The sequence below is a fragment of the Danio aesculapii genome, chromosome 2, assembly GCF_903798145.1.
Source record: "Danio aesculapii chromosome 2, fDanAes4.1, whole genome shotgun sequence".
In the NCBI taxonomy this organism is placed as follows: domain Eukaryota; kingdom Metazoa; phylum Chordata; class Actinopteri; order Cypriniformes; family Danionidae; genus Danio; species Danio aesculapii.
In genome coordinates, this window is record NC_079436.1 from 22894531 (window position 1) to 22914802 (window position 20272).

Sequence of the window (20272 nt, forward strand, 5' to 3'; positions counted from 1 at the left end):
AGTTCTAAAATGAATAAAGATGAGTAATGAAATCCAAGAAATTTCACTCTTACCTTCCACTGTGACATGAGCTATGCTTATTGAATCAGGCGGCTCGGTTTGGCAGCTGTATAGTCCAGAATTGTTCTCATTTGCACTTTGAATGTGTTTAGCGACTGTGACTTTATTATCAACCGACTGCATGCTACACTCCACTTGTTGTCCTTTCATCAGTTTTACCTGATATCCATAGCAATCAAACTGACATGTGATGTTAAAGTCTTGACCATTGCAAACTTTGCGTCCTCCACTAACACTGATGTTGAGATGACAGCCTCCTAGAAAGAAATAATTACAGATATAGCTCTGCATGAACAAGCATGAATCTTTTCTGAAACTCACCACTGATGTTTGATGGAATAAACAGCAGCAGAATTAATTTCATAAATTTCATGTTGGAGCTGAACTGCCACCAAACACTGAGGTTTGAGTTGAAATAGCACTCTGCAGAATGGCGTAGGAACTTGCAGGTCAAAAACAATAGGAAATTACCTAGTCTGCGGCTCAGCTGATGAACAATGAGATAAGTTCATGCTATAAACACCCCTGAGATCAAAAGCAGTTTGGAGGTTTGAATGGAAAGGTCATCTAACTAAAACAACACCTTTAAAAACATGTACATCTATCTTTTTTCTACTGTTTTTGCATTATAGGCTATTTTACATTTACTTGCAAGAACTGATGTGATCAAAACATAACTGCGATAACATGAAGTAACATTAAGTACAATTTTGTTGTTGCAATTTTGCTGTTATTTAACATGAACATGAATAAGTCAACTTGAAGTCAGTTTTGTGAAAGTAACATTGTTGAGTATGCTGTACTTAGTCAATTGAATTGTACTTTTCAACACTTTTTGAAGCAGGTTTTACTCAACCAGTGTAGCAATGAATAAAATCATGCTTTTTAAAAGTGTGCTTCACTTAATTACATTGAAGTCAATAACAGTTCTTGTTACAACCTGTGCAAAAACATAATAATCTGTACAACAAACAACAAATGTATTGAGAAAATGTATTCCAAATGTCATCAATCCACAAGTTACAATGCCAAAAAAACAAAGGCAACAATAAAACAGTTTAAATACAATTGGAAAGTAGCAACAATCAGTGCATTATAGAAACACCAGCATCAGAAAGTTGAGAATAGGTTTTAAAGCGTTGAGTTACTTTGATATTTCCTCAAAGAGTCATCGTAAACATAACAGGCAATTTAAACTGAAGCTTTAAAGGGTTGGTTCACTCAAAAAATTACATTTGCTTTAATACACCCTCATGCTGTTCCAACAGCCTGAGACTTTAATTCATCTTCGGAACACAGATTAAGATATATAGGTGAAATCTGAGAGCTTATCCTCCATGGACACTAATGGTCTCAGCTTGTTAAAGTAGCCAAAACACATCCTCAAAACATTATATGGCTTCAGTGGTTCAGTCTGAATATAAGGAAGCAATGAGGGTAATTTTGTGTGCAAATAAAACAAGAATAACAACTTTAACTTGGTTTCATCTCTTGAGTTAGCACTCTTCAAGACAGCACTGTGCTAGGTGTTGCGTTAGGGGTTATATACATCAGTGTGCGCAATATACTGACACTGAGGAGAAGAAACAGTTGAAAAAATCTTTATTTTTGTTTTATGTGAGCACAAAAGGATTCTTGTAGTTTGATAACATTCAGATTGAACGACTGAAGGAATGGTCAGGTTTAAGGATGTTTTTGCTTGCTTTCTGGACTTCAGGGTTGGAATTAGCACTGCAAAATATATAGGTCAGATCGCAATGTGCAAATTTGCAATACTGAAATCACAGGAACTGCAGTGTCGAGTTGGGGTTATCAAAACATGTGACCATAGTTCAGAACATAATATAGTTTGTTGCAACTAATAAAGTTAAAGATTTTTTTATATGGATGTTTTAAGTGACTACGTAAGACTGCAAGCCATATTATTATTATTATTATTATTATTATTATAACCTTTATTTTACCAGGAAAGACACATTGAGATTAAAAATCACTTTTACAAGAGCGTCCTGGCCAAGATTAGGCAGTATACATGTCACATGGGTCTAACAAACAAAAAAACTATTAACAGTTAAAATGAATCACACTGACAAACTATTCAAAACATCTACAAGCCTATGTGTTTCAACTTCTAAACCTTTTATAGTCTTTTTAAAAGCATGTAGTCAAATCAGTTCTTAACCAAAAGTTATACAGTTTGACGTTTTAACAAAGATTAAATGTATTTCATAATTTTTACAATGATGACCTTTTTTTTACATGATTGTTGAATTCTGTACATTATTACTTCCACATAAATCATAAAACATAGTTTATTTTACTTGTATCTTTGTTGTATTCATCTATGCTTGTAATGTGTTTATTAGATTTTATGCAGATACTCCCATACAAAATAATCCCCATTAATCTAAAATTATCCCAAATTATCTACTTTCCAAATAGAGTTTTGTCGTCTTGTCAAATTATACTTATTCATATCGCAGACAAACAAAACATCACAATGTCAGTTATTTTTAAGTCCTACTTTTGAGTCATTGCTGTCTATGGATTATGAAAAAACACTCAGAATTCATCTAAATAACCTTCATTTGTGTTCAGACGATGATTGAAAGTCTACAGGGGTTTGGAACGACGTTAGAGTGAGTAATTAATGGCAGAATTTTCATTTTTGGGTGAATTATCCTTTTAATTTCTACAAGCTTGAATTGAGTACTACTATAAAATGTATCTTTTATTTTTATCCTTGCCTGAATTAAATTCTTGCCTCACAGCAAGAAGGTCACTGGTTTGAGTACCAACTGGGCCAGTTGGATTTTCAGTGTGGAGTTTGCATGTTCTCCTCGTGTTGGTGTGGGTTTCCTCCGGGTTCTTACCCCACAGTCCAAAGACATGGTGGTGTACGAATGCGAGAGTAAATATATGTTTCCCAGTGCTGGCTTGCAGCTGGAAGGGCATCCGCTGTGTGAATGAATGAATGAATGAATAAATGAATGAATTACTTAATTAATTAATTCATAGGTCTCAAACTCAATTCCTGGAGGGCCGCAGCTCTGCACAGTTTTGCTCCAACCCTAATCAAACACAGCTGATCTAATAGTGTCTAGTAGTCTTGAACACCTTGATTAGATGGTTTAGCTGTGTTTGCTTAGGGTTGGAGCAAAACTGTGCAGAGCTGCGGCCCTCCAGGAATTGAGTTTGAGACCTATGAGTTAAATGATTTAATTAAGAACATTTTATTACAGTTTACATCACGATAGAATTATTTTTATCCTAGCTATTTTGGTCCATATATATTTTAATACTGACAATATTCAACAACAAAAAATGTATTTATCCTATAAACAATTGAACAGGCAAGTGTCAGGGTAATAACTAAAAAGAGTAAAGTAGCAAAGATAGCCCTTTTGCAATGTTTTCTTTAATTTTCATATAAAAGGAATGCTTGAACAAGAATAATATTGGACTCACTTGCAAATGGTTTTTATGTAATGATTATACAGTAATCATCTATAGAAATGTGATGTATATTTCTATAACTATAATTTAACTGACACATTTGATCACCATCCATACACTAAAAAATGCTGGGTTCCACAAAATCAATTTGTGTTGGAACAACATGAAGAAATTAAGTTGACTTTTGTTGACAATTGTTGAACAAAACAATTAAGTTGTCCCAAGAAACCCAAGAATGGTTTCAACTTGTTTTATATAAGTATTTTGAACAAATAGCAAACATCAACTTTTTTAAGTGTAGCCTATCCTGTTGCGCTAGGACTATGTTGTTGTACGTGATATTTGTTGATAAGAAAATGAAAATAAAAAGCCTTTTCAAACGCATATAGCTGTTTTGCCATTTAAGAAAATATTTAAGAAAAAGTAAGCCTAGATTTTCAGAAATACTCTACTATTTTACTCTAAAGTAAATTGCCATCATGTTCAGCTGGCAAATAATATATACCAAATGTTTCTAATTTACATCTACATTAGACGAACTATTATTACAAGCTTGTAGATGCCGAAGACACCAGTTTCTACGTCATCCGGTTCAATTTCTCACGTAGTTTTACGTTGAATGAAACTGCGCATTATTTTTTTTCCGAAGAGCGCGGAATTTTATGACCCCATATTCTCCAAACACAACTACGCAAATTTCACAACTTAGAGGCAGCAATGTGATCGGCGGCAGCGGAGGAAACGCGAGAGCTGCACGGAGAGGCTTAAAGAGACATCAGCGAAGAGGGAGAAAAATGATAATGGCTTCAAGGAATGAGCATTAAAACCGACCGAATGGGGACTGTCATCGACTAAAACCACAGAGATCTAGGTAAAAGTGTCTAATCTGTTGATACGCCTTCCTGCTTGAGCGATTTACGCAATATTCCGCGTACTTAATTTACAACAATTTCGACTGTTCGGGATTAAGGAGTTGCCCGGTTGATGGTTGGCAACAAAATACATATGCTTGTCAACAAATAAAGCTTTAACGAAGGTATGAGGTTGTTGTAGATGAAAACGAACTGTGTTTTTTGTCGATAACCGCGCTGGTGTTGTTATGTGGATTTAATAACTCATTAGCTCGCTGAAGCGCAGGCCACAGATCGTTAGCTTGTTTGGGCTAACATTAGTTAGCGCGCTAGCTGTGGCTTCACTCATTTGCTGCTTAGTTGGCAACTGACTGGCTAACTGACAACATTAGCCTTTCGGTTCTCGAAGATTCACACCAACGTCTCTATTGGTGCCGTTAAGTTCGTATAATACGCTCCTACAAAGGGAACACGATGTACTGATATATGTTCGGAGTTTTATCTGTAACCCAAGTTTCTTTCTCAGACTTTGATGTCGAGCTTCATGAGGCCAGCAGGCACACTTGTCATGTTTATTTTCAGCTAGTTATCCCATTAGATATATATTTGAACATATAAATATGTTAAAATGTAGCGCGTTTTAATTTTTCGAGCGTATTAATAATCGCTTAAATATAAATAAGGCAAGCTGCTGAAAGCAGAGGGAGCGCCAGTGAGTGCACAGGCCTAATATCACATTTGTTGGCTATGTGAAACTGTTTTGTTGTCGATGCATGTTGATCATCAGGCCTGATCCGATATGAGACGATGGATTAGCTAGATTTAGCTGGAGGGCTAACTTTATAGATTTTACAACGTTAAATCATTGTTTCAAATATTGCTACCTTGTTGTGCAGAAGGAATGAATGCTGTAAGCATTAGAGTGTAAGTAAATAGTGTTTATGGCTTTATGAAATTGTGTACTAGGGCTGCACGATATTGAAAAAGCTGACATTGCAATGTTTTGTTTTACTGCGATACATATTACAATATCGAGCATACATTTCTCTATACTAAATGAATGGGTCTATTTTTTTAAAGTCAAATTTATATTAATTTTGATGATTTTGCATCTGCCTAAAATATAATAAACTAATCTCAAGCATTAATAAATACAGTAAAGCAAAGATACAAATTAAATTCTGGCACAATTTAGGCACAAATTGAATATTCAAATGTAAAGTGACACTATGGTGTATCTATTGAAGGCATGGGATGGTAACCGGTTTCAAGGTTTACTGCAGTTTGAAAAAGTCAAGGTTTTAAAACCGCAAAAAGTTTGTTAAACCGTTCCTACGGTATACAGTATGTAAATGTTTTTATTGTATTTTTTATGTTTTAAAGAAATCATTTTTTTAAAATGAAGCTAGCAGAAGTCAACAATTTATTTTAATTATTAGCCTGACATGTTTACTCTTCCAAAATATTTTAAATGTGAATTATAAATTTGAAAAAATTATATAATTTGAAATGCTGTATATTGTGTTCAATGGGGACAAATGTGTTGTTTTTTACCAAGACGTTTAAAAAGAACTTATTTAAAAGCTGTAATCACAATACCTTGATACAGTGAAACTGTGATATTTTTTCCAAGGTTATCATACCGTCACAAACTTATACTGGCCTTATACTACTCTTTTGCATATGCACATAAATATAATCTTTATTAAAGTTAAAAACATGTGCCTAAATTTAAGGTGCCTTGAAATTCTCACACTGCCTTAAAAACACATGCAGATAAATGTATGGATAAACTTTGCAATGACTCCACAAATTGTGTATGTTTGAACTGTGGCTCCTGTATGATATTAACTCTGCAGATGTGACCATTGCGGATACACACATTTCGATATCGATGCTGAAACGATATATTATGTGGCCCTATTGTGTATGCTGTAGCACAAAAGGGTATTTTAAATAGCGACGCAAAATATGTGCATCATGATTAGGCATGTACGGTGGCCGATAGAGATTTTAACATGCTGCAATCTAAGAAAACACGTTCAATTACAAAAAACGCCAGCAAATTAAGAAAAGATCTTAATTAGTTTGATAGCATATATGCTGCAAATCCTCACAATGCATACACATTTACAAAACAAGCTGCATTTTCAAACAACACAAACATTAATAAATTGCGCTGCATTTTCACACAACACAACGGAAATGGACCTGGCAATTTAGGTTATGGTTATTTAGACTAATCAAATATATAAGACAATATTAAAATAAACAGACAAAAAAACTCACCTTTCAAAGATCACCTACAACTTCACCGACCAATAGGCAGGGCACAGCAGCTTCCATCTTGTTTTTGGGTCAACTTGAAACATTTCCTTTGTGTTGTGAGATGCAGCGCGTTTTATTAATGTTTGTGTTGTGTGAAAATGCAGCACGTTTTTTAATGTGTGTGTGTTGTGGGGATTTGCAGCATTGTGTGCTGTCCAACGGATGAAGATCGTTTCTTAATTTGCTGGTACTTTTTTGTAATTGACGCACGCTTAAATTGCACTCTTAAATTGCAGCACGCTCTCATGGCCACCGTAGGCATGGCCCGGTATATGATTCTGACAGTATGATAACATTGGATTAAAAAAAATCACGGTATTGTGATTACTACTTTTTAAATGTCTGGGTAAAAAACATCATTTTTTTTCTCTAATTGAACGCAATATATTTATTTTAAGATAGACATTTAAAATAGTTTGTAACAGTAAACATGCCAGGCTAAATAATTTAAATAAATCGTTAACTTCTGCTCTCTTCATTAGTTTCAAAAACACCGATTTCTTTACTACTTGATTATGGTATATCTGGATGTCTTTTGGATGTACATTAAGCCACTGCACTTTTCTGGTCTATAGCTGGCTTGAATGTTGGTGTATAAGAGATTTGTATTTCAAATGTTTCATCAATCATGGGCTGATCAGTAGCGTGGAGGGTACTTTACTGCATAAAAATCATGTAAAAACATACCATTGGAACGGTATAACAGAAAAATGTAGCTGTTTTAAAACATTGACATTTCTAAACTGCAGTAAACCTTGAAACTGGTTATCATCCCATGCCTAATCATGATGAAGTGCTTTATTGACGCTTAATGAATCACAGCGAATGGATCACAGAATTCTTTTCTTCCTGTTGTTAAATTTATACGTCATAACCAATTAATATGTGCTTGTCATTACACGTGGTCATGCATTTCTGCTTTATGCTTCATAAAGGGATTGTCTGCCAAATTTGCCAATTACTTCCATACCCTCAGGTCATCAATGTTGTTGTTGGCTTTTTTCATCACTAGAACATTACAGCACATTATAGCTGAAACTGCAGTCCTTGGTGATTCATTTAATTTAAGTCAATGGCGATCAGCACTTTGAGAGTCAAAAAAAAGTATATACAGGGTAAACAAATGAATACTCACGGCTCCTGGTGATACATTGAGGTCTTTTGTTGTGAACCAGAAAGTCTGTGCAAGAAACTGAAAATTATTTACAACATCATAATGATTAATTCAAAACCTTTCTGGGGCATGAGCGTCCTATCCGTTTGTTAAGTCGTGATGTATCGGTGACGTATGGAATACTATTTCCGGGTCCAAGACGCTACTCATTAAAATTAAGAAAATATTCATTTATGACCACTTTTTAGTCATATCACACATTATAGTGAATTTTATATCAAATCATATTGTACACATCAGTCTCTGGAGTTGTTGCATCACAAATTACACCACAATTGTAACAATTTATAAACATTTTTTATCACATTTAGATATTAGACATGGATATATATATTGCAATTGTGATTTTCAAAAGTAATATATCACTTTGTAAACGTTTATTATTATCATTTGATGAGTCTGTCTATACAGTTTGATAGAGCGCTTGGACCCAGAAGGCACTTCTCGTGACATCATACTTAAGCTGATATGCGAAGGCAAACTCACTAGTGAGCTTGAGATGTTTTATAAAAGTCTTATGAGGTGGTGGTTTTGTCAAGAGCCACGTATATTAATTTTGTGTTACCTGTAGGAATGGGGTGGTATAAGTTTCTGATAGTATGATAGTCTTGGATAAAAATATCACGGTATTGTGATTACTGCTCTATAATAAGTTCTTTTTATATTTCTGGATCAAAAATCTAAGAAAGCTTTCCCCCAATTGAACAAAATACATGATATATTAGGAAACATTTAACATATTTTGTAACTGTAAACATGTCAGGCTAAATAATTTAAATAAATCATTGACTTCTGCTGTCTTTATTAGTTTCAAAAACACAGATTTTTTTTAACAACACATTTAAAAAACACATAAAAAAAACCTTACATTTACCTTAGGTAAGGTATAACAGAAAACCTTGAAACTAGTTATCGTCCCATGCATGCCTAGTTGTTAGTATTTTTTTTAACTGTCAATATGCCGATAAAACTCACCATAAAACTGTCAAAAAAATTAGTTACCTGCATCTTCAATAGCCTGAGAGTGAGTAAATTAAGAGCAATTTTAAATTCAGCTTGAACTATTCCTTTTATGTTGTACTGTCTGTCTGTTTATCAGTTATAATACAGCCTGACCTATTAGAATTTTAATATTGTTGTCTTAAAAAAAATTATTAATAAATTAATCAAAATTATAAAAATAACTCACTGGGCTGCCCATCTTTACAACAAACATTTTTTATAAGTAACAGTAAATTTCCTATGTATGCTTTTTCTTTCAAAGCATTGTTCTCTGTTCGAGAACCAGCCCATGGAAGGCATCATCTGTAACATCTGGCACGGTGCCTCCCTCTGAGTCTGCTCACAACATAACTGAGACACTGGGTCCAGGATGACTCTTGCTCGTCTTCACACGACCTCAGGCTTCATCTCAAGCTCCTGAGGGATGTATTTTTAGAGCTGGAAGTCAGAAACGCTAGATAACATTTCCTGTAGGGAGATGGTCTCTGGTTTCGTGTCCCTTAAACCTTCCGACTCTAAATTGTGCGTTTCATGGAGATTCTGATAACGTGGAGCTGACTTTTTATTTAAAGTCTTTAATTCGAGAAATTGAGGGTTTAAAACAAAATGATTTGTGTTTGGTGTGGTATAAATGTGGTTATTCATCATCATCTTACCACAAAAGTGTTGATTTATTATGAATTCAGCAAACGATTCACAATGTCAGGTTTGTTAATCTGCTGCATTCGGAATCCAGAAAAGAAATGCAGTTATATATTGACGTGTGTGTGTGTAAATGTTAAAGAGTTGACTTTGGTCGTCCACATTCTGCTGTTCTGTCTTTATTTCTGTGTAACTTTCATTATCAGTGTCCGTAAATTCCCAATTTTTGGTTTTAGCTGCCTAAATGATGTGATTGCAGAGATTGAAACCGAGAGAATAAATTTGAATAGTGACTTTTGCCTTATTATTAGTGAACTACAAGGTGTTACTCATTGAGTGACAATCTGGCTGATATACAACACATTCATTTTTAAAGTTGTAATTACCAATACAAGAAAGCATCATGCATTTAATTTAGAACTCTAATTTAGATGTTTTGGTGTGTTTATTCAAAATCATTAATATATCTTTGTCTCAAATTTTGCTCAGCTGTTAGCACTGTCGCCTCACAGCAAGAATGTCGCAGGTTTGAGTCCTGGCTGGGCTAGTTTTCATTTCAGTGTTTCCCCCACAGTCCAAAGACATGCACTATAGGTGAATTGACTAAATTGGCCATAGTGTATGAGTTTGTGTGTGTGAATGAGTGTGTATGGGGGTTTCCCAGAACTGGGCATTGGCTGGAAGGGCATCAGCTATGTCAAACATATGCTGGAATAGTTGGCGGTTCATTCCGCTGTGGCGACCTCTGAAATAGAGACTAAGCTGAAGAAAAATGAATGAACGAATGAATTGAATTATTGCAAACAGCATACATTTTGGTGAAAAGTGTAATGTTTCACACTCATTTGCTTTCATAAATATATTTAATCCTAATTACAAAAAAGATTTCTTCTAAGGACCTAAGGCAATCTTTTCCCCAGTGCCTTCTACTCAAAATGATAAATAATTAAAAAGGTAAGATTTTGCCACATTTTCAGTTTGGCCTGTGAAGCAAATGATATCTTCCCCCTGTTTATTAGCTTTTGAGCACTGCCAGCCAATATGAATTAAAATGATATAATTATAAATATGTCAGTGTGTTGGTATGGATATCAGAATATCAAATAGGCTCTACATGTATGTACTGAGACATTTGTAGGTGTGTTTTTTTATGTAGCATTGCACAAAATATAATACTGAATTCTGCTTCATTCAATACTGTAATAATAATAATCAATAAAAATCTTTTGTTTTTGGAAGTTATTAGGGCCGATACTGAGAAAGGAATCTGTCAGTGAGGGTGTGAAACATAAAAAAAGATCATCTGACAAACACTGGACAAGTCAGAGGTCAGCAACACTATTTAATGACCATCATTCATTCATTCATTCATTTTCTTTTCGGCTTAGTCCCTTTATTAATCAGAGGTCATCACAGCGGAATGAACCACCAACTTATCTAGCATATGTTTTACATAGCGGATGCCCTTCCAGCTGCAACCCATCACTGGGAAACACCCATACACACTCATTCACACACATACACTATGGACAATTTAGCTTACCCCATTCACCTGTAGCGCATGTCTTTGGACTGTGGGGGAAACTGGAGCACCGGGAGGAAACCCACATGAACACGGGGAAAACATGCAAACTCCACAGATATGGCAGCTGGCCCATCCGGGACTCGAACCAGCAGCCTTCTTACTTTAAGGCATGTTTAAAAAGACATAAAGGTGAATAAATAACTGAATTTTCACATAAATTTGCAGTCACTCTCTTACCACCGTAGTAGAACAGGTGTCAAGAGAGTGGAGTTCTCTGTGTACCTTCTAGCAATCTATTTAGTGCTAATTGTGCCTTTTCTCTGCCCCAGATATCGGAAGATGTACTTCTGATGTGACAGTCGTTTCCTCTCAACGCCAATTTTGATATGCTGTGTGTTCATCCATGGACACAGGGAATGCCTGACAAATCACTGCAGAACCACCTGGAGGGGGTGCAAAGGATGGAAACCGACGCTGGACAGCACCTCACTTTCACCAGCTAGGGTCGTGCGCATGTGTGGATCTCCCAAAGAACGAGCTCCTCTGCGGTTGGATTTAAGGAAGATTTCCATATGATGTCCTCATCCTGAATCACCCTTGGATTCCCCCATCAATAAAAGCCGTTCATGTGTAGAGCCATATTGTGGATAAGCCATTCCCTCCATTCTCTCTTTCTCTAAATTCCTCTCCTCCATCCCATTCCCCATACCCCTGTTGCTAGTTGTTTTGGTGGCTCTGTGATTTTATGGCAGTGGAGTAATCGTGGAGAGGCCGGGGTATCACAAGCTTATGGATTTTGATAAGAGAGGAGGAGGAGGAGGAAAAGGAGAAGCGGAGGACGGAAAGAGAATGTCTAAGACTGGCGGGAGCAGGACAGGGCATGGGGGCAGCCGAGGCTCCGGGAACAACACTGGGGTGCTTATGGTCGGCCCGAATTTTCGGGTGGGAAAGAAGATTGGCTGTGGGAATTTCGGCGAGCTTCGACTCGGGAAGAATCTTTACACTAATGAATATGTGGCCATTAAACTGGTAAGTCCCTCACAGAAAATAGGGCTTTTTATTTACACAAGAACATGTCCAAAAATGTTTTAAAAGTTTCGCATCTACACAACACTTTAACTGTGAAGCTTGCTTTATTAGATTGCAATGGCTTTAATTCTGTGAGGATTTTTTTTTTATTCACTGCATTTTTTTAAAGCTATTTTTAAATGGTGTTAAACCAAATACTAGGGATGCTCTGATCGATCGGCTGGAGATCAGTATCTGCCGATAATCACATTTTATGACTCGATCAGTACTTGCCAATCTGGTCGATCTCATGAACCAATCGCAGGTGTTTGTTAACTGGTTAATACGCAGAGGAAGACATCAGCAGCGCTACAACATGTGAGGAGGTAAATGATGTTTGGGGGGGGTGGAGGGATCGCTGCGGTCCCAACACAGCAGCTGAGATACACACAGATGTGGTGTGGCCTCTGTTTCTAGAGTTTATTGGTGCGACTCGTGCAAGTGATGGTCTCTTTTGGCCCGTTTCCAGAGTGGTACGATACGGTACGGTACTGGTCGGTACGGGTCACCTTTTATCTTTATTCGGAAATCATATAGACGAGAGTGAATTAGAAAGAGAACAGATTGCGAGAGGCACAATGATGTTCTCATCATTACATTTGTTAGGTTAGACGAATAGCGCAGTAAAGATATCTCGAGTGCACATTCAGTCTTTCCTCATTTACAATGTTTCTACTTTGCATTGTTAGTCTTTTCTTACCAATTTTTTTATCTGTTTTATCGATTATTTTCCATAAAGCTTCTTCTGACAATGACATATCAGCACTAAAGTGTTATAAGAGACGTGTTTAAGGGATTACATACGATATCCTTCATTTATTCTTTTAGGTAAGGAGAGATCTCCAGTTAAATATCATACTTGGAGGGAAAATGTGCTTTATGCATTGTAAAACTTGAAGCATCAGAATCGGTTCTCTGTATCGACCGATCACCATGACAAGAAATCTGTACTCTTTATCGGCTGCAAACATCCTGATTGGAGCATCCCCACCAAATAAACTTAAAAATTTTTGTAAAAAAAAAAAATATATGACCATATATATATATATATATATATATATATATATATATAGATATATAGATATATAGATAGATAGATAGATAGATAGATAGATAGATAGATAGATAGATTATAATATAATCTATGGTTCTAGTATACTGTTTCTTGCCATGAAAATAGCCATAGAAGCTGGCATGATGTAAAACTCAAACAATCACATCTACACAAGAACATTTTCAGTGCGTTCTTGCGTTATACATCCGCAAAAGTGCTGTATTATGTATGGCAGGCCAGTATTTGGTGTCATCACCTTGTTAGTTAACAGTACCTGTAAGAAAGTGACGACATGCCGTCGGTGGTTGAGCACTGGTTTATACATAGAATTTGCTGTGTGTGTAAGATCTTCGCTTGGGTTGTAATCTAAAGTAAATCCATGTGCTCTGCCATTGTTGTATGTTTATGTGCACTTGCTTTTAATCTAAACCTTCCTAAACACGAACCACGCACATGCATGATGTTTTTATGTTTACATGGATACGTGAATGGTGACGTTTTCAAGAAATGGACATTTATGGTTATTTTTACTCCCCAAAACACTGTTGTCCACTTCCGCTGCTGCCTGTAGTGTGTGTGTGTTTTTGCTATTACAATGTTATCACTTGTACTGGTGACAAGAGTCATAGATTTTTTTTTAATTTAAACCAAATTGTAAATCACAAGCAATGCTTCCATCAACCGTTTTTTTATGCGCATATCCAAAATGCGCATAAAAATAGGTGGATGGAAACGTTGCTCACAAAGTAAAACACCTGAAATGTTGTTTTGGTCTTTCGAAAATGCCAGTATTAGCGTTATTCAATTATTAATAACCTCCAGAATGGTCAAGGGTGTCTGTGCTCCACGTCTGACGCCTTCAAATGCCACGATGCGTTCATTGCGTGTTAGCATACTGTCTTCTGTGCAAGTCATTTATTAAATAAAGAAAAAATTCACGCAGCTTCTCCTGCCGCAGCAAATTTTGTTTTTACTTTTGATATTTGGCAGCAGTTAATCAGGAAGAGACGATTTTGTTTTCCTTAACCGCTTAACTACATTCTAATTATTTTCAGGAAACGCACAGCTAAGTTGTTATTTGTATTTTATGTGTTGTTTTGTATCACGTGTTAATTTTCGTACCAATTTTGGTACTAATTGGTTGTGAAATTTTATAAAGGTCCATTTCCCGCAAAAATTTCAGTACCGAAAAAAACAGAAACATTTAAAGCTACAAACAATGAAAATTCCAATTTTAGTGTTGTTTGGGGAAAACTGTAATCTGTTTTTTAAAAATTATTTACATTTTAAAGCATTTTTAAATAATCTGTGTTTAATAATTTTAATATGAAAAAATGTAATAAGTTTTGGTTTGTATATGCTGTCAGTTTTTTTTTTGTTATTTGGTAAATGATATTTCATATTATGTAATAATTATTATATTGTAGAAAATCAAAAATTGGTGTTGGCAGGTCACAATTACCAAAAAATCGCAAATTGGAATCAGCCAAAAAATTGCAATCGGTCCATCTCTAACCATAACATTTACACTTTCATCAGTGTTTTTGATCAAATAAATTAAGCCTTTGTGTGAATAAGAAACATCTTTCAAAACATTGCAATATCTCAGGATGAATACCCTCAAACTTGCATGCATGATTGTTGTATGGTTGGTAGGTGTCATAGTGTATTAATGGTGATTAGTGTCTTGTTTAGAAGAATGCCTGTTTTTATTCTGGTTTTTGGCTGTGCAAACCATGCAGAATATAAATTAAAAGCCTTTCCTCCATGTAAGTTTTTTTTTTTTTTTGTTTGGTTTGGATTGTTTTTAGCTTTTCATAACTCTTCAACTTTTTTGATTGTAATGCAATAATGTGCATATTTTGTAAAGCTGCTTTGAAACATTCATACAAATACAAATAAACTTGAATTGAATTAAATATACACATAATACACAAAAAATAAGTTATTAGCTTCAAAGAGGAGTTAGTGATTTGAACATTATCTAGGGACATTTTAATAGCCACCCACATTGTTCATGAGCAACACCAGCCTCAGTTTTGATCGCTGAGTGTGTGAGATGTATTCTGTAAATACTCTAATTCTCTTGAGCCTCGCCACCACATCACAGTCTGAAATTAATTTCTGTCAGTATTGCACGTGTGTTGCCAGCTGTTCTGCTTCGAAAGAGAAGTGTGATCAGCAAAGTGAGTGTCACTTATGTCATTTAGCTCCTTAGTCAACTTTTCCACACTGTACTTAGATCCTTAATCACACTTTTGTGAATTGTCATTACACTTTTGTTGTTAAGAGTACAGCAAGTGAGATGTATGCATGTTAAAAACGTTGCTTTGTAGAAATGCCGTAACATTGATTTAAGCTGTTTTGTGCATGTAAGGGACATTAGGAATCAATTAAAACTAAGTGTATCAATAATCTGAGAAAACACACTTCAACAAACAGTATGGTTTGTACCACTATGTGAATGTAAAGTAGCAAACTGCCATTCAGAATCACTACATCTACATTCATGACACAGAGATGAAAAACACAGACAAACCCATAAGGTAGCTCTGCTCTAACTTCTCTGAAGCAGAATTAGCCGTCATCTGTGATGTCCAATGATTTTTATTGCTGAGGTCAGGGTTCTTTGTTCTGCCCTGAGTTCACAGGTCAGACGTCCGAATTCTAGCGCCATTCTAGACATTATTTCTGACTAGGATGTAGGGTTGCATGGTTTACCGGTACTATGGTAGTACACACACACACATACATACATACATAAAGTTTAATAATCTAAATTTCATGAATATTCGAAATTCCAAACATTTTTGACAGCCCTAGTACTCACTCTAATGTTAACACAGACAAATATCCTATTTCAAGAAGCTTCATAAAGGCTGTGTCACCCAGTTACCTGTAGAGTATCTTGATGTTGCTCCTGATCTGCCCATAAATCAGCGTTTACTCATTTTAGAGTTACTTGCTGGAAGAGTAAACCTGTTGTACTCTTCATTCTCCACTGCTGAGTATCTGATACATCCTGTGGGCTTTATGCAATCTGTTTGTTTGTACTTAATTATATATTTATTTGGCTCTTCCATTCTGCCTCCTGCTTGGTAGCGCTTTCCTCCGCATGCTCAGAGCTGCTGGTGCCACAGATGACTCAACCCTGGATCCTGCACTTAACTGAAACTGCACGCACAACATTCTCTCACTTACATTATTCATGTAAAAACCAGCTTTCAACTAAATGGACCAACTGGTATTGATCACTTGGAGATAGCCCTAACCTAAATCATCCATGCTGAGAAAAATATTAATGACAGAAGTCTCTTCTTTTAGATGAATTCATTTGCATTTTACCATGATATGTGCATTTTATCAATTATCAGTACCTGGATGGGTGACCACATGGAAAAGCTAGGCTGCTGCTGTAAGTGGTGTTAGTGAGGCCAGCAGGGGGCACCCAACCTGTGGTCTGTGTGGGTCCTAATGCCCCAGTATAGAGAAGGGGAATCCATACTGCTCAGTGAGCGCCGTCTTTCTGATGAGACGTTAAACCAAGGTCTTGACTCTCTGGTCGTGAAAAATCCCAAGATGTCCTTTCGAAAAAGAGTAGGGGTTTAACCCTGGCATCCTGGCCAAATTTGCCCACTGGCCTCTGTCCATCATGGCCTCCTAACCATCCCCATATGATAATTGAATTGATCACTCTGTCTCTTCTCCACCAATGTGTGACGTGCGGTCTGGCACAATATGGTGGATGCTGCACACTGGTGGTGGATGAGGAGATATATATTATTATAGCACACAACATTGAAAATGCTTCTGGGGTTTTGCTTCAAGTCATCATCTGATGGATGAAGTCTGGATTTCTGTGAGATGTGTGCCATGTTATTTAACGGCCCGTCTGGAAACAACTGTCTTGGTGGCACATCCCCTTGAAGTACAAGAAATCTGACATGTTTATAGCTGTAACACGCAGCACATACCATGATCAACAAAATTTGGGATTTTCAAAATTAAATGTCGTAGATTATGGCATAATTTCTTTAACACGTATGTTAAGATTTGTTTGCATGCTATTCTGTTATTGTAGTGGGGCCTTAATGTTACATTTTCATGCCCCTAAACGTCACTGAACTGCCAGTGGTTGCTTTATATTTTAGTTAGATTGTCATGAGCATGAAAGGTCTTTAGAAGTGCTTTGAAATGTGCATTTTTATTCGAAATTTGATGTAATCTCAACCGAAATATGAAGAGAGCGCGGGACATAGTGTAGCCCCTCCCCTTTAAAAAAAACAGCCAATCACGTTTAGATTTTCTCACAGCTCTGCCAGCGAGAGTGGTTGAGCTCAAGCGCATCAAATTTGAAGCATTGATTGGTCACGATTTGATGAGAAACTGAAGTATGAGGCGATGTGAATAAAACCGATCATCCATTTGTGTGGAAGTGACAAACTGCAAGCTTTAGATCAGGGGTCACCAATCTCGTTCCTGGAGGTCCGGTGCCCTGCAAGGTTAAGCTCCAACTTGCCTCAACACACCTGCCTGAGTGTTTCAAGTATACAAAGTAAGACCTTGATTAGCTTGTTCAGGTGTATTTGATTAGAGTTGGAGCTAAAATCTGCAGGACACCGGACCTCCAGGAGCAAGTTTGGTGATCCCTGATGTAGATATTTATATCAGATTTATATCTTATAAATGTTTTGTATTATATTTTAATTTCATGGAACATTTAGGTATGACTTCAGGTTGATCAACATAAAGCTTCTTAGTTTAAAAGTGACTTCTCTTTTGGTTGTGGTTTGCTTTCTTACTTTCACACTGACAGCAAATGTTGCTAATGTGATGTCTTTTTAGGCTAATTCAGTGGATTTTTTGAATATTTGTAACTCAAAACCACCATACCTGGTGCCACTCCAGTTATTTGTCTGTTGTTTATTGCTTTCATGCTAAGCGAAATCAATGTTTAAAAAAACTAAGACTTCTCACACTTGTTATGGTTAATCCAAGGTTAATTAAAACTCTAGTTAAATACAAACCTTGTATATCCTGGATTTTAAATTTAGTTGGAGTTTATAATTAATTCTGGGTATTCATAAACCGATATTTCACATGTATTGCTCTATTTGCAGAGTTTGTGTTGATTGGACATAGCATGTGATCGGCTTTCATTTAAGCTCTAGCTTTGTCCATTCTCATTTATACGTTTTTTTTTTTCTTGAAGGAATTTATTCTTTCTTTGTAGACTATAATGGTATAATTAAAATGGTTTCTGCATCATTGCAGTTGATGTGTTTTGTCACTTTGACATTTTTCCTCAAACAAAAAAACCCTGCAACAAACGTTTATACACCATAAATTACATTTCTGTGACTGTTCAAAGCATGTAAATATTAGATGTAATTGTCTGTTGCTAAGCACTGCATCTAAAAGTAGTTTTACACTGTGGGTATTTATCACTGCAATGTGGTGTTAACAACTTGAACTTCCGCTCTATAGTGAGATTTCATAATCACACTTGTAAATTACAGATGTGAAGTGTTTGTTTACTCAGGTTTAGAAGTGAAGTTTTAAATGACAGTAACCCAGGTTATTGCAGTGTGTAACTTGAGAGGATTGCCAAAACTAAAGTTTTTGTTATTGTCCATTTTCATAGGAGCCAATCAAATCAAGAGCACCCCAACTCCATCTCGAATACAGGTTTTACAAGCAGTTGGGAATTGCAGGTAAGCAATAAGTTATTCTTTTCCCTTCATTTTGCACAACTTGTTGGTCCAAAGTAGTACTTGGACCACTTTCTATGTTGTAGAGCTTATGCTGTCCACATCCTACGTGCAATTGTGTGTTGCTTTTAGCCCATCCTGTCCACATCCTCTTTGCAGCACAGAGGACCAGTTTAATCAGCATGCGCTGTGGTTCCTGTGCATCGATTGCTCCACCTACACACCACAACTTATCAGATTTGCAGATATTTAAAGTAGTAACACATTAACACAGTTTTTTAAGTTCATAAACAAAACAAAACATGTCATTAATACCTCTAAGCGTGCATTAGGGTTCGCTTCAATAAAGTACAGTAGTCCCTCGTTATTCGGAGGAGTTGCGTTCTAAAAATAGCCGGCAATAGGCAAAATCTGTGAAGTAGTCAGCTTTATTTTTTACAATTATTATGTTTTAAGGCTGTAAAACCCCTCACTACACACTTTATGCACTTTTCCCAGACAGGCTTTAAAGGGCACCTAGGTTAGCCCTTTTTTTCAGATTTAATATAAGTGTTTTGTGTCTCCAGAATGTGTCTGTAAAGTTTCAGCTCAATAACCCATCAGATTTTTCATTATACCTTTTGCAAGATTCTATTTTATACATTTTTGCACTAGGGGGCTGTTTTGTCATACTGCACCTTTAAGGCTAGTCCTCCCCGCCCACCGTTTCTACGTGCCTTTCTGCGTGCCTTAATCTCCTTCCTCGGCTGCGTCAGACAACAGACAGACTTAAAGTAAGCAGATCTCACGTAGCGTTTGTGAGAAATACTATAGTAAGAACTTTACCAATGAGTATTTGTTTTGCAGTTGCATCGATGAGTCACACAAAGTTCACGCACACACAGATACACATGCGTGCACACACACACACACAGACAGACAGAGCGCCCATTTAGCTTTGCACTCTTTTTGCACGCATATGTGACAGGATACAAGTTAATCTTCACTGCTGTATGGATATCTGTTATGTTAATGTACAAAATAAAACTGATTAAACGTCCACAAACCGGGACTGAAGCGTCTTCCTTTATAATTGTTCTGACACGTGGCTGTGCTGATGAAGTAAAGCTGAAGTAAATTGCTCGTACTTCATTACACACAATCTCTGTTTTAAAACATTTTAAACTTGTAAAACTCATTCTTCTTGATCACATTTGATGATGATGATTGATGATCCTAGCAAACTGAACAGACCTTTTATTCCCGGTTGCTTTGCGCACGTCTGGTCTTGTTGATATGATTATACACGTGACTACCAGAACATGTTATTACACGCAGCTGTCAATCAATTCGGTGGGTGGGGGGACCGCATTCCAACGTATAGTTGCGGTCGGTCTGAAAACTGCTCCAATTGGTCCACCG

At 36.4% G+C, this 20272-nt stretch overlaps 1 protein-coding gene across 2 annotated transcripts in view; it reads left to right on the plus strand.

Moving 5' to 3' along the window:
• The first annotated feature begins 4261 nt into the window (after positions 1-4261).
• Positions 4262-20272, plus strand: part of csnk1g2a (casein kinase 1, gamma 2a) — a 38491-nt gene continuing 22480 nt past the window's right edge. For both annotated transcript variants that reach the window (XM_056475173.1, XM_056475179.1), the window contains exons 1-3: positions 4262-4387; positions 11368-12067; positions 18805-18874. In XM_056475173.1, coding sequence (XP_056331148.1) covers positions 11828-12067; positions 18805-18874 — 310 coding nt within the window. In that variant the 5' untranslated portion in view covers positions 4262-4387; positions 11368-11827. The remainder of the gene's footprint in view (positions 4388-11367; positions 12068-18804; positions 18875-20272) is intronic.